Source organism: Scyliorhinus torazame, chromosome 6 (assembly GCF_047496885.1).
Source record: "Scyliorhinus torazame isolate Kashiwa2021f chromosome 6, sScyTor2.1, whole genome shotgun sequence".
Classification (NCBI taxonomy): domain Eukaryota; kingdom Metazoa; phylum Chordata; class Chondrichthyes; order Carcharhiniformes; family Scyliorhinidae; genus Scyliorhinus; species Scyliorhinus torazame.
Genome location: NC_092712.1, coordinates 3,117,726 through 3,138,866, shown reverse-complemented (window position 1 = coordinate 3,138,866; position 21,141 = coordinate 3,117,726). Strand labels below are relative to the sequence as shown.

Here is a 21,141-nt window from a genome sequence, read left to right as displayed (position 1 = left end):
GCACCCAGCCCCCCTGGAGCGGGACTCCCTTCACCCAGCCCTCCTGGAGCGGGACGTCCTGCACCCAGCCCCCCTGGAGCGGGACTCCCTTCACCCAGCCCTCCTGGAGCGGGACGCCCTGCACCCAGTCCCCCTGGAGCGGGACATCCTGCACCCAGTCCCCCTGGAGCGGGACACCCTGCACCCAGTCCCCCTGGAGCGGGACACCCTGCACCCAGTCCCCCTGGAGCGGGACACCCTGCACCCAGTCCCCCTGGAGCGGGACACCCTGCACCCGGTCCCCCTGGAGCGGGACACCCTGCACCCACTGCCCCTGGAGCGGGACGCCCTGCACCCACTGCCCCTGGAGCGGGACTCCCTTCACCCACTGCCCCTGGAGCGGGACGCCCCGCACCCAGTCCCCCTGGAGCGGGACGCCCCGCACCCAGTCCCCCTGGAGCGGGACGCCCTGCACCCAGTCCCCCTGGAGCGGGACACCCTGCACCCAGTCCCCCTGGAGCGGGACGCCCTGCACCCTGTCCCCCTGGAGCGGGACGCCCTGCACCCAGTCTCCCTGGAGCGGGACACCCTGCACCCACTGCCCCTGGAGCGGGGCACCCTGCACCCACTGCCCCTGGAGCGAGACGCCCTGCACCCACTGCCCCTGGAGCGGGACGCCCTGCACCCACTGACCCTGGAGCGGGACGCCCTGTCCCACTGACCCTGGAGTGGGACACCCTGCACCCAGTCCCCCTGGAGCGGGACACCCTGCACCCAGTCCCCCTGGAGCGGGACGCCCTGCACCCACTGACCCTGGAGTGGGACACCCTGCACCCAGTCCCCCTGGAGCGGGACACCCTGCACCCAGTCCCCCTGGAGCGGGACGCCCTGCACCCAGCCCCCCTGGAGCGGGACGCCCTGCACCCACTGCCCCTGGAGTGGGACACCCTGCCCCCACTGCACCTGGAGCGGGACACCCTGCACCCAGTCCCCCTGGAGCGGGACACCCTGCACCCACTGCCCCTGGAGTGGGACACCCTGCCCCCACTGCACCTGGAGCGGGACACCCTGCACCCACTGCCCCTGGAGTGGGACACCCTGCCCCCACTGCACCTGGAGCGGGACACCCTTCACCCAGCCCTCCTGGAGCGGGACGTCCTGCACCCAGCCCCCCTGGAGCGGGACTCCCTTCACCCAGCCCTCCTGGAGCGGGACGCCCTGCACCCAGCCCCCCTGGAGCGGGACTCCCTTCACCCAGCCCTCCTGGAGCGGGACGTCCTGCACCCAGCCCCCCTGGAGCGGGACTCCCTTCACCCAGCCCTCCTGGAGCGGGACGTCCTGCACCCAGCCCCCCTGGAGCGGGACTCCCTTCACCCAGCCCTCCTAGAGCAGGACACCCTGCACCCAGTCCCCATGGAGCGGGACACCCTGCACCCAGTCCCCCTGGAGCGGGACGCCCTGCACCCAGCCCCCCTGGAGCGGGACGCCCTGCACCCAGCCCTCCTGGAGCGGGACGCCCTGCACCCAGTCCCCCTGGAGCGGGACGCCCTGCACCCAGTCCCCCTGGAGTGGGACGCCCTGCACCCACTGCCCCTGGAGCGGGACACCCTGCACCCAGTCCCCCTGGAGCGGGACGCCCTGCACCCAGTCTCCCTGGAGCGGGACACCCTGCACCCACTGCCCCTGGAGCGGGGCACCCTGCACCCAGTCCCCCTGGAGCGGGACGCCCTGCACCCACTGACCCTGGAGCGGGACGCCCTGCACCCAGTCCCCCTGGAGCGGGACACCCTGCACCCAGTCCCCCTGGAGCGGGACGCCCTGCACCCAGCCCCCCTGGAGCGGGACGCCCTGCACCCAGCCCCCCTGGAGCGGGACACCCTGCACCCACTGCCCCTGGAGTGGGACACCCTGCCCCCACTGCACCTGGAGCGGGACACCCTGCACCCAGTCCACCTGGAGCGGGACGCCCTGCACCCTGTCCCCCTGGTGCAGGACACCCTGCACCCAGTCCACCTGGAGCGGGACGCCCTGCCCCCACTGCACCTGGAGCGGGACACCCTGCACCCAGTCCCCCTGGAGCGGGACGCCCTGCACCCAGTCCCTCTGGAGCGGGACGCCCTGCACCCACTGCCCCTGGAGCGGGACGCCCTGCACCCAGTCCCCCTGGAGCGGGACACCCTGCACCCAGTCCCCCTGGAGCGGGACGCCCTGCACCCACTGCCCCTGGAGCGGGACGCCCTGCACCCAGTCCCCCTGGAGCGGGACGCCCTGCACCCACTGCCCTTGGAGCGGGACACCCTGCCCCCACTGCCACTGGAGCGGGACGCCCTGCACCCACTGCCCCTGGAGCGGGACGCCCTGCACCCAGTCCCCCTGGTGCAGGACGCCCTGCACCCACTGCCCTTGGAGCGGGACACCCTGCCCCCACTGCCACTGGAGCGGGACGCCCTGCACCCAGCTCCCCTGGAGCGGGACTCCCTTCACCCAGTCCCCCTGGAGAGGGACGCCCTGCTCCCACTGCCCCTGGAGCGGGACACCCTGCACCCAGTCCCCCTGGAGCGGGACACCCTGCACCCACTGCCCCTGGAGCGGGACGCCCTGCACCCACTGCCCCTGGAGCGGGACACCCTGCACCCAGTCCCCCTGGAGCGGGACGCCCTGCACCCACTGCCCCTGGAGCGGGACACCCTGCACCCAGTCCCCCTGGAGCGGGACGCCCTGCACCCAGTCCCCCTGGAGCGGGACGCCCTGCTCCCACTGCCCTTGGAGCGGGACACCCTGCACCCACTGCCCCTGGAGCACGATGCCCTGCACCGAGTCCCCCTGGAACGGGACACCCTGCACCCAGTCCCCCTGGAGCGGGACACCCTGCACCCAATCCCCCTGGAGCGGGACGCCCCGCACCCAGTCCCCCTGGAGCGGGACACCCTGCACCCAGTCCCCATGGAGCGGGATGCCCTGCACCCACTGCCCCTGGAGCAGGACGCCCTGCACCCAGTCCCCCTGGAGCGGGACACCCTGCACCCAGTCCCCATGGAGCGGGACGCCCTGCACCCACTGCCCCTGGAGCGGGACGCCCTGCACCCACTGCCCCTGGAGCGGGACACCCTGCACCCAGTCCCCTTGGAGCGGGACACCCTGCACCCACTGCCCCTGGAGCGGGACACCCTGCACCCAGTCCCCCTGGAGCGAGACGCCCTGCACCCACTGCCCCTGGAGCGGGACACCCTGCACCCACTGCCCCTGGAGCGGGACACCCTGCACCCAGTCCCCCTGGAGCGGGACACCCTGCACCCACTGCCCCTGGAGCGGGAATCCCTGCACCCAGTCCCCCTGGAGCGGGACGCCCTGCACCCAGTCCCCCTGGAGCACGATGCCCTGCACCGAGTCCCCCTGGAACGGGACACCCTGCACCCACTGCCCCTGGAGTGGGACACCCTGCACCCGGTCCCCCTGGAGCGGGACACCCTGCACCCAGTCCCCCTGGAGCGGGACACCCGGCACCCACTGCCCCTGGAGCGGGACACCCTGCACCCACTGCCCCTGGAGCGGGACGCCCTGCACCCAGTCCCCCTGGAGCGGGACACCCTGCACCCAGTCCCCCTGGGGAGGGAAGCACTGACCTGTGGATCTGGTGAGTCGGGTGATGAGGGCTCATCATGGGCTGTCACAGTGAGTGCTTCTCCCCTACGTTCCTCAATCGCCTGCTTCATCACCTTCAGCTCACTGGGGTGTGGTGTTGCTCTGCGCTGTAGCCGGCCCTAGAGGCAAGAAACAGAAACATTCCAGGACGTTACAGTCAAACCTTGTGCAGGAGATGCTTGTCCAACGTGAACATGTTCACATCCAGTACAGGACTGGGAACAGCAGACACACAGCTTCACATACCCAGGCTCGAACAACAGAGAGAGAGCTCCACATACCCAGGCTCGAGCAGCAGAGAGAGAGCTCCACATACCCAGGCTCGAACAACAGAGAGAGAGCTCCACATACCCAGGCTCGAGCAGCAGACACACAGCTCCACATTCCCAAACTCGAACAGCAGACAGAGAGCTCCACATACCCAGGCTCGAACAGCAGACACACAGCTCCACATACCCAGACCCGAACAGCAGACAGAGAGCTCCACATACCCAGGCTCGAACAGCAGACACACAGCTCCACATACCCAGGCTCGAACAGCAGACAGAGAGCTCCACATACCCAGGCTCGAACAGCAGACACACAGCTCCACATACCCAGGCTCGAACAGCAGACACACAGCTCCACATACCCAGGCTCGAACAGCAGACAGAGAGCTCCACATACCCAGGCTCGAACAACAGAGAGAGAGCTCCACATACCCAGGCTCGAGCAGCAGACAGAGAGCTCCACATACCCAGGCTCGAGCAGCAGACAGAGAGCTCCACATACCCAGGCTCGAACAACAGAGAGAGAGCTCCACATACCCAGGCTCTAAATGCAGACAGAGAGTTCCACATACCCAGGCTCGAACAGCAGACACACAGCCCCACATACCCAGACTCGAACAGCAGACAGAGCGCTCCACATACCCAGGCTGGAACAGCAGACACACAGCTCCACATACCCAGGCTCGAGCAGCAGACAGACAGCTCCACAGACCCAGGCTCGAACAGCAGACACACAGACCCACATACCCAGGCTCGAACAGCAGACAGAGAGCTCCACATAGCCAGGCTCGAACAGCAGACAGAGAGCTCCACATACCCAGGCTTGAACAGCAGACACACAGCTCCACATACCCAGGCTCGAGCAGCAGACACACAGCTCCACATACCCAGGCTCGAACAGCAGACAGAGAGCTCCACATAGCCAGGCTCGAACAGCAGACAGAGAGCTCCACATACCCAGGCTTGAACAGCAGACACACAGCTCCACATACCCAGGCTCGAGCAGCAGACACACAGCTCCACATACCCAGGCTCGAGCAGCAGACACACAGCTCCACATACCCAGGCTCGAGCAGCAGACACACAGCCCCACGTACCCAGGCAAGAACAGCAGACAGAGAGCCCCACATACCCAGGCTCGAACGGCAGACAGAGTGCTCCACATACCCAGGCTCGAACAGCAGAGAGAGAGCTTCACATACCCAGGCTCGAACAGCAGAGAGCTCCACATACCCAGGCTCGAACAGCAGACACACAGCTCCACATACCCAGGCGTGAACAGCAGACAGAGAACTCCACAATACCCAGGCTCGAACAGCAGACACTCAGCTCCACATACCCAGACTCGAACAGCAGAGAGAGAGCTCCACATACCCAGGCTCGAAGAGCAGAGAGCTCCACATACCCAGGCTCGAACAGCAGACAGAGAGCTCCACATGCCGAGGCTCGAACAGCAGACACACAGCTCCACATACCCAGACTCGAACAGCAGACAGAGAGCCCCACATACCCAGACTCGAACAGCAGACACACAGCTCCACATACCCAGGCTCGAGCAGCAGACACACAGTTCCACATACCCAGGCTCATAGAGCAGACACACAGCTCCACATAGCCAGGCTCGAACAGCAGACAGAGAGCTCCACATACCCAGGCTCGAACAGCAGACACACAGCTCCACATACCCAGGCTCAAACAGCAGACACACAGCCCCACATACCGAGGCTCGAACAGCAGACACACAGCTCCACATACACAGGCTCGAACAGCAGACAGAGAGCTCCACATACTCAGGCTCCAACAGCAGACACACAGCTCCACATACCCAGGCTCGAACAGCAGACACACAGCTCCACATACCCAGGCTCGAACAGCAGACACACAGCTCCACATACCCAGGCTCGAACAGCAGACACACAGCTCCACATACCCAGGCTCGAACAGCAGACACACAGCTCCACATACACAGGCTCGAACAACAGACAGAGAGCTCCACATACTCAGGCTCCAACAGCAGACACACAGCTCCACAGACCGAGGCTTGAACAGCAGACACACAGCTCCACATACCCAGACTCGAACAGCAGACACACAGCTCCACATACCCAGACTCGAACAGCAGACACACAGCTCCACATACCCAGGCTCGAGCAGCAGACACACAGTTCCACAGACCCAGGTTCGAACAGCAGACACACAGCTCCACATACCCAGGTTCGAACAGCAGACACACAGCTCCACATACCCACGCTCGAACAGCAGACACACAGCCCCACATACCCAGGCTCGAACAGCAGACAGAGAACTCCACATACCCAGGCTCGAACAGCAGACACACAGCTCCGCAGACCCAGGCTCGAACAGCAGACACACAGCTCCACATTCCTAAACTCGAACAGCAGACAGAGAGCTCCACATACCCAGGCTCGAACAGCAGACACACAGCTCCACATACCCAGACCCGAACAGCAGACAGAGAGCTCCACATACCCAGGCTCGAACAGCAGACACACAGCTCCACATACCCAGGCTCGAACAGCAGACACACAGCTCCACATACCCAGGCTCGAACAGCAGACAGAGAGCTCCACAGACCCAGGCTCGAACAGCCGACACACAGCTCCAGATACCCAGGCTCTAACAGCAGACACACAGCTCCACATACCCAGGCTCGAACAGCAGACAGAGAGCTCCACAGACCCAGGCTCGAACAGCAGACACACAGCTCCACATACCCAGGCTCGAACAGCAGACACACAGCTCCACATACCCAGGCTCGAACAGCAGACAGAGAGCTCCACAGACCCAGGCTCGAACAGCAGACACACAGCTCCAGATACCCAGGCTCGAACAGCAGACACACAGCTCCACATACCCAGGCTCGAACAGCAGACAGAGAACTCCACATACACAGGCTCGAACAGCAGACACACAGCTCCACAGACCCAGGCTCGAACAGCAGACACACAGCTCCACATGCCCAGGCTCGAACAGCAGACACACAGCCCCACATACCCAGACTCGAACAGCAGACACACAGCTCCACATACCCAGGCTCGAACAGCAGACACACAGCTCCACATACCCAGACTCGAACAGCAGACACACAGCTCCACATGCCCAGACTCGAACAGCAGACACACAGCTCCACGTACCCAGGCTCGAACAGCAGACAGAGAGCTCCACATACCCAGGCTCGAACAGCAGACACACAGCTCCACATACCCAGACTCGAACAGCAGACACACAGCTCCACATACCCAGGCTCGAACAGCAGACAGAGAGCTCCACATACCCAGGCTCGAACAGCTGACACACAGCTCCACATACCCACGCTCGAACAGCAGACAGAGAGCTCCACATACCCAGACTCGAACAGCTGGCACACAGCTCCACATACCCAGACTCGAACAGAAGACAGGGAGCTCCACATACCCAGGCTCGAGCAGCAGACAGAGAGCTCCACATACCCAGGCTCGAGCAGCAGTCACACAGCTCCACATACCCAGGCTCGAACATAAGACACACAGCTCCACATACCCAGACTCGAACAGCTGGCACACAGCTCCACATACCCAGACTCGAACAGCTGGCACACAGCTCCACATACCCAGACTCGAACAGCAGACACACAGCTCTACATACCCAGGCTCGATCAGCAGACACACAGCCCCACACTCGAACAGCAGACACACAGCTCCACATACCCAGGCTCGAACAGCAGACACACAGCCCCACATACCCAGGCTCGAACAGCAGACACACAGCTCCACATACACAGGCTCGAGCAGCAGACACACAGCTCCACAGCCCCAAGCTCGAGGAGCAGACACAGAGCTCCACATACCCAGGCTCGAACTGCAGACAGAGAGCTCAACATACCCAGGCTCGAACAGCAGACACACAGCTCCACATACCCAGACTCGAACAACAGACACACAGCTCCACATACCCAGGCTCGAACAGCAGACACACAGCTCCACATACCCAGGCTCGAACAGCAGACAGAGAGCTCCACATACCCAGGCTCGAACAGCAGACACACAGCTCCACATACCCACGCTCGAACAGCAGACAGAGAGCTCCACATACCCAGACTCGAACAGCAGACACACAGCTCCACATACCCACGGTCGAACAGCAGACACACAGCTCCACATACCCAGACTCGAACAGCAGACAGAGAGCTCCACATACCCAGGCTCGAACAGCAGACACACAGCTCCACATACACAGGCTCGAATAGCAGACACAGAGCTCCACATACCCAGGCTCGAATAGCAGACACACAGCTCCACATACCCAGGCTCGAACAGCAGACACACAGCCCCACAAACCCAGGCTCGAACAGCAGACACACAGCCCCACAAACCCAGGCTCGAACAGCAGACACACAGCTCCACATACCCAGGCTCGAACAGCAGACACACAGCCCCACATATCCACGCTCGAACAGCAGACAGAGAGCTCCACATACCCAGACTCGAACAGCAGACACACAGCCCCACATACACAGGCTCGAACAGCAGACACACAGCTCCACATACCCAGGCTCGAACAGCAGACAGAGAGCTCCACATACCCAGGCTCGAACAGCAGACACACAGCTCCACATACCCAGATTCAAACAGCAGACAGAGAGCTCCACATACCCAGGCTCGAACAGCAGACAGAGAGCTCCACATACCCAGGCTCGAACAGCAGACACACAGATCACATACCCACGCTCGAACAGCAGACAGAGAGCTCCACATACCCAGACTCGAACCGCAGACACACAGCCCCACATACCCAGACTCGAACAGAAGACAGAGAGCTCCACATACCCAGGCTCGAACAGCAGACACACAGCTCCACATACCCAGATTCGAACAGCAGACAGAGAGCTCCACATACCCAGGCTCGAACAGCAGACAGAGAGCTCCACATACCCAGGCTCGAACAGCAGACACACAGCTCCACATACCCACGCTCGAACAGCAGACAGAGAGCTCCACATACCCAGACTCGAACAGCAGACACACAGCTCCACAGCCCCAGGCTCGAGCAGCAGACACACAGCTCCACATACCCAGGCTCGAACAGCAGACAGAGAGCTCCACATACCCAGACTCGAACAGCAGACACACAGCCCCACATACCCAGACTCGAACAGAAGACAGAGAGCTCCACATACCCAGACTCGAACAGCAGACACACAGCCCCACATACCCAGACTCGAACAGAAGACAGAGAGCTCCACAGCCCCAGGCTCGAGCAGCAGACACACAGCTCCACAGACCCAGGCTCGAACAGCAGACAGAGAGCTCCACATACCCAGACTCGAACAGCAGACACACAGCCCCACATACCCAGACTCGAACAGAAGACAGAGAGCTCCACATACCCAGACTCGAACAGCAGACACACAGCTCTACATACCCAGACTCGAACAGCTGGCACACAGCTCCACATACCCAGACTCGAACAGAAGACAGAGAGCTCCACATACCCAGGCTCGAACAGCAGACACACAGCCCCACACTCGAACAGCAGACACACAGCTCCACATACCCAGGCTCGAACAGCAGACAGAGAGCTCCACATACTCAGGCTACAACAGCAGACACACAGCCCCACAGACCCAGGCTCGAGCAGCAGACACACAGCCCCACATACCCAGGCTCGAGCAGCAGACAGAGAGCTCCACATACCCAGGCTCGAACAGCAGACACACAGCTCCACATACCCAGACTCGAACAACAGACACACAGCTCCACATACCCAGACACGAACAGCAGACAGAGAGCTCCACATACCCAGGCTCGAACAGCAGACACACAGCTCCACATACCCAGACTCGAACAGCAGACAGAGAGCTCCACATACCCAGGCACGAACAGCAGACACACAGCCCCACAAACCCAGGCTCGAACAGCAGACAGAGAGCCCCACATACCCAGGCTCGAGCAGCAGACACACAGCCCCACATACCCAGGCTCGAGCAGCAGACAGAGAGCTCCACATACCCAGACTCGAACAGCAGACACACAGCTCCACATACCCAGGCTCGCACAGCAGACACACAGCTCCACATACCCAGGCTCGAACAGCAGACAGAGAGCTCCACATACCCAGACTCGAACAGCAGACACACAGCTCCACATACCCAGGCTCGCACAGCAGACACACAGCCCCACAAACCCAGGCTCAAACAGCAGACAGAGAGCTCCACCTACCCAGGCTCGAACAGCAGACACACAGCCCCACATACCCAGACTCGAACAGCAGACACACAGCTCCACCTACCCAGGCTCGAACAGCAGACACACAGCTCCACATACCCAGGCTCAAACAGCAGACACACAGCTCCACATACCCAGGCTCGAACAGCAGACACACAGCTCCACAGACCCAGGCTCGAACAGCAGACACACAGCTCCACATGCCCAGGTTCGAACAGCAGACAGAGAGCTCCACATACCCAGGCTCAAACAGAAGACACACAGCTCCACCTACCCAGGCTCGAACAGCAGACACACAGCTCCACATACCCAGGCTCGCACAGCAGACAGAGAGCTCCACATACCCAGGCTCGAACAGCAGACACACAGCTCCACATACCCAAGCTCGAACAGCAGACAGAGAGCTCCACATACCCAGACTCGAACAGCAGACAGAGAGCTCCACACACGCAGGCTCGAACAGCAGACACACAGCTCCACATACACAGGCTCGAATAGCAGACACAGAGCTCCACATACCCAGGCTCGAATAGCAGACACACAGCTCCACATACCCAGGCTCGAACAGCAGACACACAGCCCCACAAACCCAGGCTCGAACAGCAGACACACAGCCCCACAAACCCAGGCTCGAAAAGCAGACACACAACCCCACATACACAGGCTCGAACAGCAGACACACAGCTCCACATGCCCAGGCTCGAACAGCAGACAGAGAGCTCCACAGACCCAGGCTCGAACAGCAGACACACAGCTCCACATACCCAGGCTCGAACAGCAGACACACAGCTCCACATACCCAGGCTCGAACAGCAGACAGAAAGCCCCACATACCCAGACTCGAGCAGCAGTCACACAGCTCCACATACCCAGACTCGAACAGCAGACACACAGCTCCACATACCCAGGCTTGAACAGCGGACACACAGCTCCACGTGCCCAGGCTCGAACAGCAGACACACAGCCCCACATACCCAGACTCGAACAGCAGACACACAGCTCCACATACCCAGGCTCGAACAGCAGACACACAGCCCCACATATCCACGCTCGAGCAGCAGACAGAGAGCTCCACATACCCAGACTCGAACAGCAGACACACAGCCCCACATACCCAGACTCGAACAGCAGACCGAGAGCTCCACATTCCCAGGCTCGAACAGCAGACACACAGCCCCACAAACCCAGGCTCAAAAAGCAGACACACAGCTCCACATACCCAGGCTCGAACAGCAGACAGAGAGCTCCACATACCCAGGCTCGAACAGCAGGCACAGAGCTCCACATACCCAGGCTCGAACAGCAGACACACAGCTCCACATACCCAGGCTCGAACAGCAGACACACAGCTCCACATACCCAGGCTCGAACAGCAGACACACAGCTCCACATACCCAGGCTCGAACAGCAGACAGAGAGCTCCACATACCCAGGCACGAACAGCAGACACAGAGCTCCACATACCCAGGCTCGAACAGCAGACAGAGAGCTCCACATACCCAGACTCGAACAGCAGACACACAGCCCCACATACCCAGGCTCGAACAGCAGACACACAGCTCCACATACCCAGGCTCGAACAACAGAGAGAGAGCTCCACAAACCCAGGCTCAAACAGCAGACACAAAGCTCCACATACCCAGGCTCGAACAGCAGACACACAGCTCCACATACCCAGGCTCGAACAGCAGACACACAGCTCCACATACCCAGACTCGAACAGCAGACAGAAAGCCCCACATACCCAGACTCGAGCAGCAGTCACACAGCTCCACATACCCAGACTCGAACAGCAGACACACAGCTCCACATACCCAGGCTCGAACAACAGAGAGAGAGCTCCACATACCCAGGCTCGAGCAGCAGACAGAGAGCTCCACATACCCAGGCTCGAGCAGCAGACAGAGAGCTCCACATACCCAGGCTCGAACAACAGAGAGAGAGCTCCACATACCCAGGCTCTAAATGCAGACAGAGAGTTCCACATACCCAGGCTCGAGCAGCAGACAGAGAGCTCCACATACCCAGGCTCGAGCAGCAGACAGAGAGCTCCACATACCCAGGCTCGAACAACAGAGAGAGAGCTCCACATACCCAGGCTCTAAATGCAGACAGAGAGTTCCACATACCCAGGCTCGAACAGCAGACACACAGCCCCACATACCCAGGCTCGAACAGCAGACAGAGCGCTCCACATACCCAGGCTGGAACAGCAGACACACAGCTCCACATACCCAGGCTCGAGCAGCAGACAGACAGCTCCACAGACCCAGGCTCGAACAGCAGACACAGAGCTCCACATACCCAGGCTCGAACAGCAGACACACAGCTCCACATACCCAGGCTCGAGCAGCAGACACACAGCTCCACATACCCAGGCTCGAGCAGCAGACACACAGCCCCACGTACCCAGGCAAGAACAGCAGACAGAGAGCCCCACATACCCAGGCTCGAACGGCAGACAGAGTGCTCCACATACCCAGGCTCGAACAGCAGAGAGAGAGCTCCACATACCCAGGCGTGAACAGCAGACAGAGAACTCCACAATACCCAGGCTCGAACAGCAGACACACAGCTCAACATACCCAGGCTCGAACAGCAGACACTCAGCTCCACATACCCAGGCTCGAACAGCAGAGAGAGAGCTCCACATACCCAGGCTCGAACAGCAGAGAGCTCCACATACCCAGGCTCGAACAGCAGACAGAGAGCTCCACATGCCCAGGCTCGAACAGCAGACACACAGCTCCACATACCCAGACTCGAACAGCAGACAGAGAGCCCCACATACCCAGACTCGAGCAGCAGACACACAGTTCCACATACCCAGGCTCGAAGAGCAGACACACAGATACACATAGCCAGGCTCGAACAGCAGACAGAGAGCTCCACATACCCAGGCTCGAGCAGCAGACACACAGCTCCACATACCCAGGCTCAAACAGCAGACACACAGCCCCACATACCGAGGCTCGAACAGCAGACACACAGCTCCACATACACAGGCTCGAACAGCAGACAGAGAGCTCCACATACTCAGGCTCCAACAGCAGACACACAGCTCCACATACCCAGGCTCGAACAGCAGACACACAGCTCCACATACCCAGGCTCGAACAGCAGACAGAGAGCTCCACATACCCAGGCTCGAAGAGCAGACACACAGATACACATAGCCAGGCTCGAACAGCAGACAGAGAGCTCCACATACCCAGGCTCGAGCAGCAGACACACAGCTCCACATACCCAGGCTCAAACAGCAGACACACAGCCCCACATACCGAGGCTCGAACAGCAGACACACAGCTCCACATACACAGGCTCGAACAGCAGACAGAGAGCTCCACATACTCAGGCTCCAACAGCAGACACACAGCTCCACATACCCAGGCTCGAACAGCAGACACACAGCTCCACATACCCAGGCTCGAGCAGCAGACACACAGCTCCACATACCCAGGCTCGAACAGCAGACACACAGCTCCACATACCCAGGCTCGAACAGCAGACACACAGCTCCACATACCCAGGCTCGAACAGCAGACACACAGCTCCACATACACAGGCTCGAACAACAGACAGAGAGCTCCACATACCCAGGCTCGAACAGCAGACACACAGCTCCACATACCCAGACTCGAACAACAGACACACAGCTCCACATACCCAGGCTCGAACAGCAGACAGAGAGCTCCACATACCCAGGCACGAACAGCAGACACACAGCCCCACAAACCCAGGCTCAAACAGCAGACACAAAGCTCCACATGCCCAGACTCGAACAGCAGACACACAGCTCCACATACCCAGGCTCGATCAGCAGACACACAGCCCCACACTCGAACAGCAGACACACAGCTCCACATACCCAGGCTCGAACAGCAGACACACAGCCCCACATACCCAGGCACGAACAGCAGACACACAGCTCCACATGCCCAGGCTCGAACAGCAGACAGAGAGCTCCACATACCCAGGCTCAAACAGCAGACACACAGCTCCACCTACCCAGGCTCGAACAGCAGACACACAGCTCCACATACCCAGGCTCGCACAGCAGACAGAGAGCTCCACATACCCAGGCTCGAACAGCAGACACACAGCTCCACATACCCAAGCTCGAACAGCAGACAGAGAGCTCCACATACCCAGACTCGAACAGCAGACAGAGAGCTCCACACACGCAGGCTCGAACAGCAGACACACAGCTCCACATACACAGGCTCGAATAGCAGACACAGAGCTCCACATACCCAGGCTCGAATAGCAGACACACAGCTCCACATACCCAGGCTCGAACAGCAGACACACAGCCCCACAAACCCAGGCTCGAACAGCAGACACACAGCCCCACAAACCCAGGCTCGAAAAGCAGACACACAACCCCACATACACAGGCTCGAACAGCAGACACACAGCTCCACATGCCCAGGCTCGAACAGCAGACAGAGAGCTCCACAGACCCAGGCTCGAACAGCAGACACACAGCTCCACATACCCAGGCTCGAACAGCAGACACACAGCTCCACATACCCAGGCTCGAACAGCAGACAGAAAGCCCCACATACCCAGACTCGAGCAGCAGTCACACAGCTCCACATACCCAGACTCGAACAGCAGACACACAGCTCCACATACCCAGGCTTGAACAGCGGACACACAGCTCCACGTGCCCAGGCTCGAACAGCAGACACACAGCCCCACATACCCAGACTCGAACAGCAGACACACAGCTCCACATACCCAGGCTCGAACAGCAGACACACAGCTCCACATACCCAGACTCGAACAGCAGACCGAGAGCTCCACATTCCCAGGCTCGAACAGCTGGCACACAGCTCCACATACCCAGACTCGAACAGCAGACACACAGCTCCACATACCCAGACTCGAACAGCAGACAGACAGCTCCACATACCCAGGCTCGAACAGCAGACACACAGCTCCTCATACCCAGGCTCGAACAGCAGACAGAGAGCTCCACATACCCAGACTCGAACCGCAGACACACAGCCCCACATACCCAGACTCGAACAGCAGACAGAGAGCTCCACATACCCAGACTCGAACCGCAGACACACAGCTCCACATACCCAGGCTCGAACAGCAGTCACACAGCTCCACATACCCAGACTCGAACAGCAGACACACAGCTCCACATACCCAGGCTTGAACAGCGGACACACAGCTCCACGTGCCCAGGCTCGAACAGCAGACACACAGCCCCACATACCCAGACTCGAACAGCAGACACACAGCTCCACATACCCAGGCTCGAACAGCAGACACACAGCTCCACATACCCAGACTCGAACAGCAGACCGAGAGCTCCACATTCCCAGACTCGAACCGCAGACACACAGCCCCACATACCCAGACTCGAACAGAAGACAGAGAGCCCCACGTATCAAGGCTCGAACAGCAGACAGAGAGCTCCACATACCCAGGCTCGAACAGAAGACAGAGAGCTCCACATACCCAGGCTCGAACAGCAGACACACAGCCCCACGTATCAAGGCTCGAACAGCAGACAGAGAGCTCCACATACCCAGGCTCGAACAGAAGACAGAGAGCTCCACATACCCAGGCTCGAACAGCAGGCACAGAGCTCCACATACCCAGGCTCGAACAGCAGACACACAGCTCCACATACCCAGGCTCGAACAGCAGACACACAGCTCCACATACCCAGGCTCGAACAGCAGACACACAGCTCCACATACCCAGGCTCGAACAGCAGACAGAGAGCTCCACATACCCAGGCACGAACAGCAGACACACAGCTCCACATGCCCAGGCTCGAACAGCAGACAGAGAGCTCCACATACCCAGACTCGAACAGCAGACACACAGCCCCACATACCCAGGCTCGAACAGCAGACACACAGCTCCACATACCCAGGCTCGAACAACAGAGAGAGAGCTCCACAAACCCAGGCTCAAACAGCAGACACAAAGCTCCACATACCCAGGCTCGAACAGCAGACACACAGCTCCACATGCCCAGACTCGAACAGCAGACACACAGCCCCACATACCCAGGCTCGAACAGCAGACACACAGCTCCACATACCCAGACTCGAACAGCAGACAGAAAGCCCCACATACCCAGACTCGAGCAGCAGTCACACAGCTCCACATACCCAGATTCGAACAGCAGACACACAGCTCCACATACCCAGGCTCGAACAACAGAGAGAGAGCTCCACATACCCAGGCTCGAGCAGCAGACAGAGAGCTCCACATACCCAGGCTCGAGCAGCAGACAGAGAGCTCCACATACCCAGGCTCGAACAACAGAGAGAGAGCTCCACATACCCAGGCTCTAAATGCAGACAGAGAGTTCCACATACCCAGGCTCGAGCAGCAGACAGAGAGCTCCACATACCCAGGCTCGAGCAGCAGACAGAGAGCTCCACATACCCAGGCTCGAACAACAGAGAGAGAGCTCCACATACCCAGGCTCTAAATGCAGACAGAGAGTTCCACATACCCAGGCTCGAACAGCAGACACACAGCCCCACATACCCAGGCTCGAACAGCAGACAGAGCGCTCCACATACCCAGGCTGGAACAGCAGACACACAGCTCCACATACCCAGGCTCGAGCAGCAGACAGACAGCTCCACAGACCCAGGCTCGAACAGCAGACACACAGCTCCACATACCCAGGCTCGAGCAGCAGACACACAGCTCCACATACCCAGGCTCGAGCAGCAGACACACAGCCCCACGTACCCAGGCAAGAACAGCAGACAGAGAGCCCCACATACCCAGGCTCGAACGGCAGACAGAGTGCTCCACATACCCAGGCTCGAACAGCAGAGAGAGAGCTCCACATACCCAGGCTCGAACAGCAGAGAGCTCCACATACCCAGGCTCGAACAGCAGACAGAGAGCTCCACATGCCCAGGCTCGAACAGCAGACACACAGCTCCACATACCCAGACTCGAACAGCAGACAGAGAGCCCCACATCCCCAGACTCGAACAGCAGACAGAGAGCTCCACATACCCAGACTCGAGCAGCAGACACACAGTTCCACATACCCAGGCTCGAAGAGCAGACACACAGATACACATAGCCAGGCTCGAACAGCAGACAGAGAGCTCCACATACCCAGGCTCGAACAGCAGACACACAGCTCCACATACCCAGGCTCGAGCAGCAGACACACAGCTCCACATACCCAGGCTCAAACAGCAGACACACAGCCCCACATACCGAGGCTCGAACAGCAGACACACAGCTCCACATACACAGGCTCGAACAGCAGACAGAGAGCTCCACATACCCAGGCTCGAACAGCAGACACACAGCTCCACATACCCAGGCTCGAACAGCAGACACACAGCTCCACATACCCAGGCTCGAACAGCAGACACACAGCTCCACATACCCAGGCTCGAACAGCAGACACACAGCTCCACATACCCAGGCTCGAACAGCAGACACACAGCTCCACATACCCAGGCTCGAACAGCAGACACACAGCTCCACATACCCAGACTCGAACAACAGACACACAGCCCCACATACCCAGGCTCGAACAGCAGACAGAGAGCTCCACATACCCAGGCACGAACAGCAGACACACAGCCCCACAAACCCAGGCTCAAACAGCAGACACAAAGCTCCACATGCCCAGACTCGAACAGCAGACACACAGCTCCACATACCCAGGCTCGCACAGCAGACACACAGCTCCACATACCCAGGCTCGAACAGCAGACAGAGAGCTCCACATACCCAGGCTCGCACAGCAGACACACAGCCCCACAAACCCAGGCTCAAACAGCAGACAGAGAGCTCCACCTACCCAGGCTCGAACAGCAGACACACAGCTCCACATACCCAGGCTCGCACAGCAGACACACAGCCCCACATACCCAGACTCGAACAGCAGACACACAGCTCCACCTACCCAGGCTCGAACAGCAGACACACAGCTCCACATACCCAGGCTCAAACAGCAGACACACAGCTCCACATACCCAGGCTCGAACAGCAGACACACAGCTCCACATACCCAGGCTCGAACAGCAGACACACAGCTCCACATGCCCAGGTTCGAACAGCAGACAGAGAGCTCCACATACCCAGGCTCAAACAACAGACACACAGCTCCACCTACCCAGGCTCGAACAGCAGACACACAGCTCCACATACCCAGGCTCGCACAGCAGACAGAGAGCTCCACATACCCAGGCTCGAACAGCAGACACACAGCTCCACATACCCAAGCTCGAACAGCAGACAGAGAGCTCCACATACCCAGGCTCGAACAGCAGACACACAGCTCCACATACCCAGACTCGAACAGCAGACAGAGAGCTCCACAAACGCAGGCTCGAACAGCAGACACACAGCTCCACATACACAGGCTCGAATAGCAGACACAGAGCTCCACATACCCAGGCTCGAATAGCAGACACACAGCTCCACATACCCAGGCTCGAACAGCAGACACACAGCCCCACAAACCCAGGCTCGAACAGCAGACACACAGCCCCACAAACCCAGGCTCGAAAAGCAAACACACAACGCCACATACACAGGCTCGAACAGCAGACAGACAGCTCCACATACCCAGGCTCGAACAGCAGACAGAGAGCTCCACAGACCCAGGCTCGAACAGCAGACACACAGCTCCACATACCCAGGCTCGAACAGCAGACACACAGCTCCACATACCCAGGCTCGAACAGCAGACAGAAAGCCCCACATACCCAGACTCGAGCAGCAGTCACACAGCTCCACATACCCAGACTCGAACAGCAGACACACAGCTCCACATACCCAGGCTCGAACAGCAGACACACAGCTCCACGTGCCCAGGCTCGAACAGCAGACACACAGCCCCACATACCCAGACTCGAACAGCAGACACACAGCTCCACATACCCAGGCTCGAACAGCAGACACACAGCCCCACATATCCACGCTCGAACAGCAGACAGAGAGCTCCACATACCCAGACTCGAACAGCAGACACACAGCCCCACATACCCAGGCTCGAACAGCAGACACACAGCCCCACATACCCAGACTCGAACAGCAGACCGAGAGCTCCACATACCCAGGCTCGAACAGCTGGCACACAGCTCCACATACCCAGACTCGAACAGAAGACAGAGAGCTCCACATACCCAGACTCGAACAGCTGGCACACAGCTCCACATACCCAGGCTCGAACAGCAGACACACAGCCCCACGTATCCAGGCTCGAACAGCAGACAGAGAGCTCCACATACCCAGGCTCGAACAGAAGACAGAGAGCTCCACATACCCAGGCTCGAACAGCAGGCACAGAGCTCCACATACCCAGGCTCGAACAGCAGACACACAGCTCCACATACCCAGGCTCGAACAGCAGACACACAGCTCCACATACCCAGGCACGAACAGCTGGCACACAGCTCCACATACCCAGACTCGAACAGCAGACCGAGAGCTCCACATACCCAGGCTCGAACAGCTGGCACACAGCTCCACATACCCAGACTCGAACAGCAGACAGAGAGCTCCACATCCCCAGGCTCGAACAGCAGACACACAGCTCCACATACCCAGGCTCGAACAGCAGACAGAGAGCTCCACATACCCAGGCACGAACAGCAGACACACAGCTCCACGTGCCCAGGCTCGAACAGCAGACACACAGCCACACATACCCAGACTCGAACAGCAGACACACAGCTCCACATACCCAGGCTCGAACAGCAGACACACAGCTCCACATACCCAGGCTCGAACAGCAGACACACAGCCCCACATATCCACGCTCGAACAGCAGACAGAGAGCTCCACATACCCAGACTCGAACAGCAGACACACAGCCCCACATACCCAGACTCGAACAGCAGACCGAGAGCTCCACCTACCCAGGCTCGAACAGCAGACACACAGCTCCACATACCCAGACTCGAACAGCAGACAGAGAGCTCCACATACTCAGGCTACAACAGCAGACACACAGCCCCACAGACCCAGGCTCGAACAGCAGACACACAGCTCCACAGCCCCAGGCTCGAGCAGCAGACAGAGAGCTCCACATACCCAGGCTCGAACAACAGACACACAGCTCCACATACCCAGACACGAACAGCAGACAGAGAGCTCCACATACCCAGGCTCGAACAGCAGACACACAGCTCCACATACCCAGACTCGAACAGCAGACAGAGAGCTCCACATACCCAGGCACGAACAGCAGACACACAGCTCCACATACCCAGGCTCGCACAGCAGACACACAGCCCCACAAACCCAGGCTCAAACAGCAGACAGAGAGCTCCACCTACCCAGGCTCGAACAGCAGACACACAGCTCCACATACCCAGGCTCGCACAGCAGACACACAGCCCCACATACCCAGACTCGAACAGCAGACACACAGCTCCACCTACCCAGGCTCGAACAGCAGACACACAGCTCCACATACCCAGGCTCAAACAGCAGACACACAGCTCCACATACCCAGGCTCGAACAGCAGACACACAGCTCCACAGACCCAGGCTCGAACAGCAGACACACAGCTCCACATGCCCAGGTTCGAACAGCAGACAGAGAGCTCCACATACCCAGGCTCAAACAGCAGACACACAGCTCCACCTACCCAGGCTCGAACAGCAGACACACAGCTCCACATACCCAGGCTCGCACAGCAGACAGAGAGCTCCACACACGCAGGCTCGAACAGCAGACACACAGCTCCACATACACAGGCTCGAATAGCAGACACAGAGCTCCACATACCCAGGCTCGAATAGCAGACACACAGCTCCACATACCCAGGCTCGAACAGCAGACACACAGCCCCACAAACCCAGGCTCGAACAGCAGACACACAGCCCCACAAACCCAGGCTCGAAAAGCAGACACACAACCCCACATACACAGGCTCGAACAGCAGACACACAGCTCCACATGCCCAGGCTCGAACAGCAGACAGAGAGCTCCACAGACCCAGGCTCGAACAGCAGACACACAGCTCCACATACCCAGGCTCGAACAGCAGACACAC

The 21,141-nt window shown here is 59.8% G+C and overlaps 1 protein-coding gene across 1 annotated transcript in view; it reads right to left on the bottom strand.

The window, feature by feature from the left end:
- LOC140425664 (uncharacterized) overlaps positions 1-21,141 on the bottom strand; it is a 456,044-nt gene that overhangs the window by 28,665 nt on the left and 406,238 nt on the right. Inside the window, exon 14 of the mRNA XM_072510159.1 lies at positions 3,603-3,740. Within this exon, the coding sequence (XP_072366260.1) occupies positions 3,603-3,740 (138 nt within the window). The remainder of the gene's footprint in view (positions 1-3,602; positions 3,741-21,141) is intronic.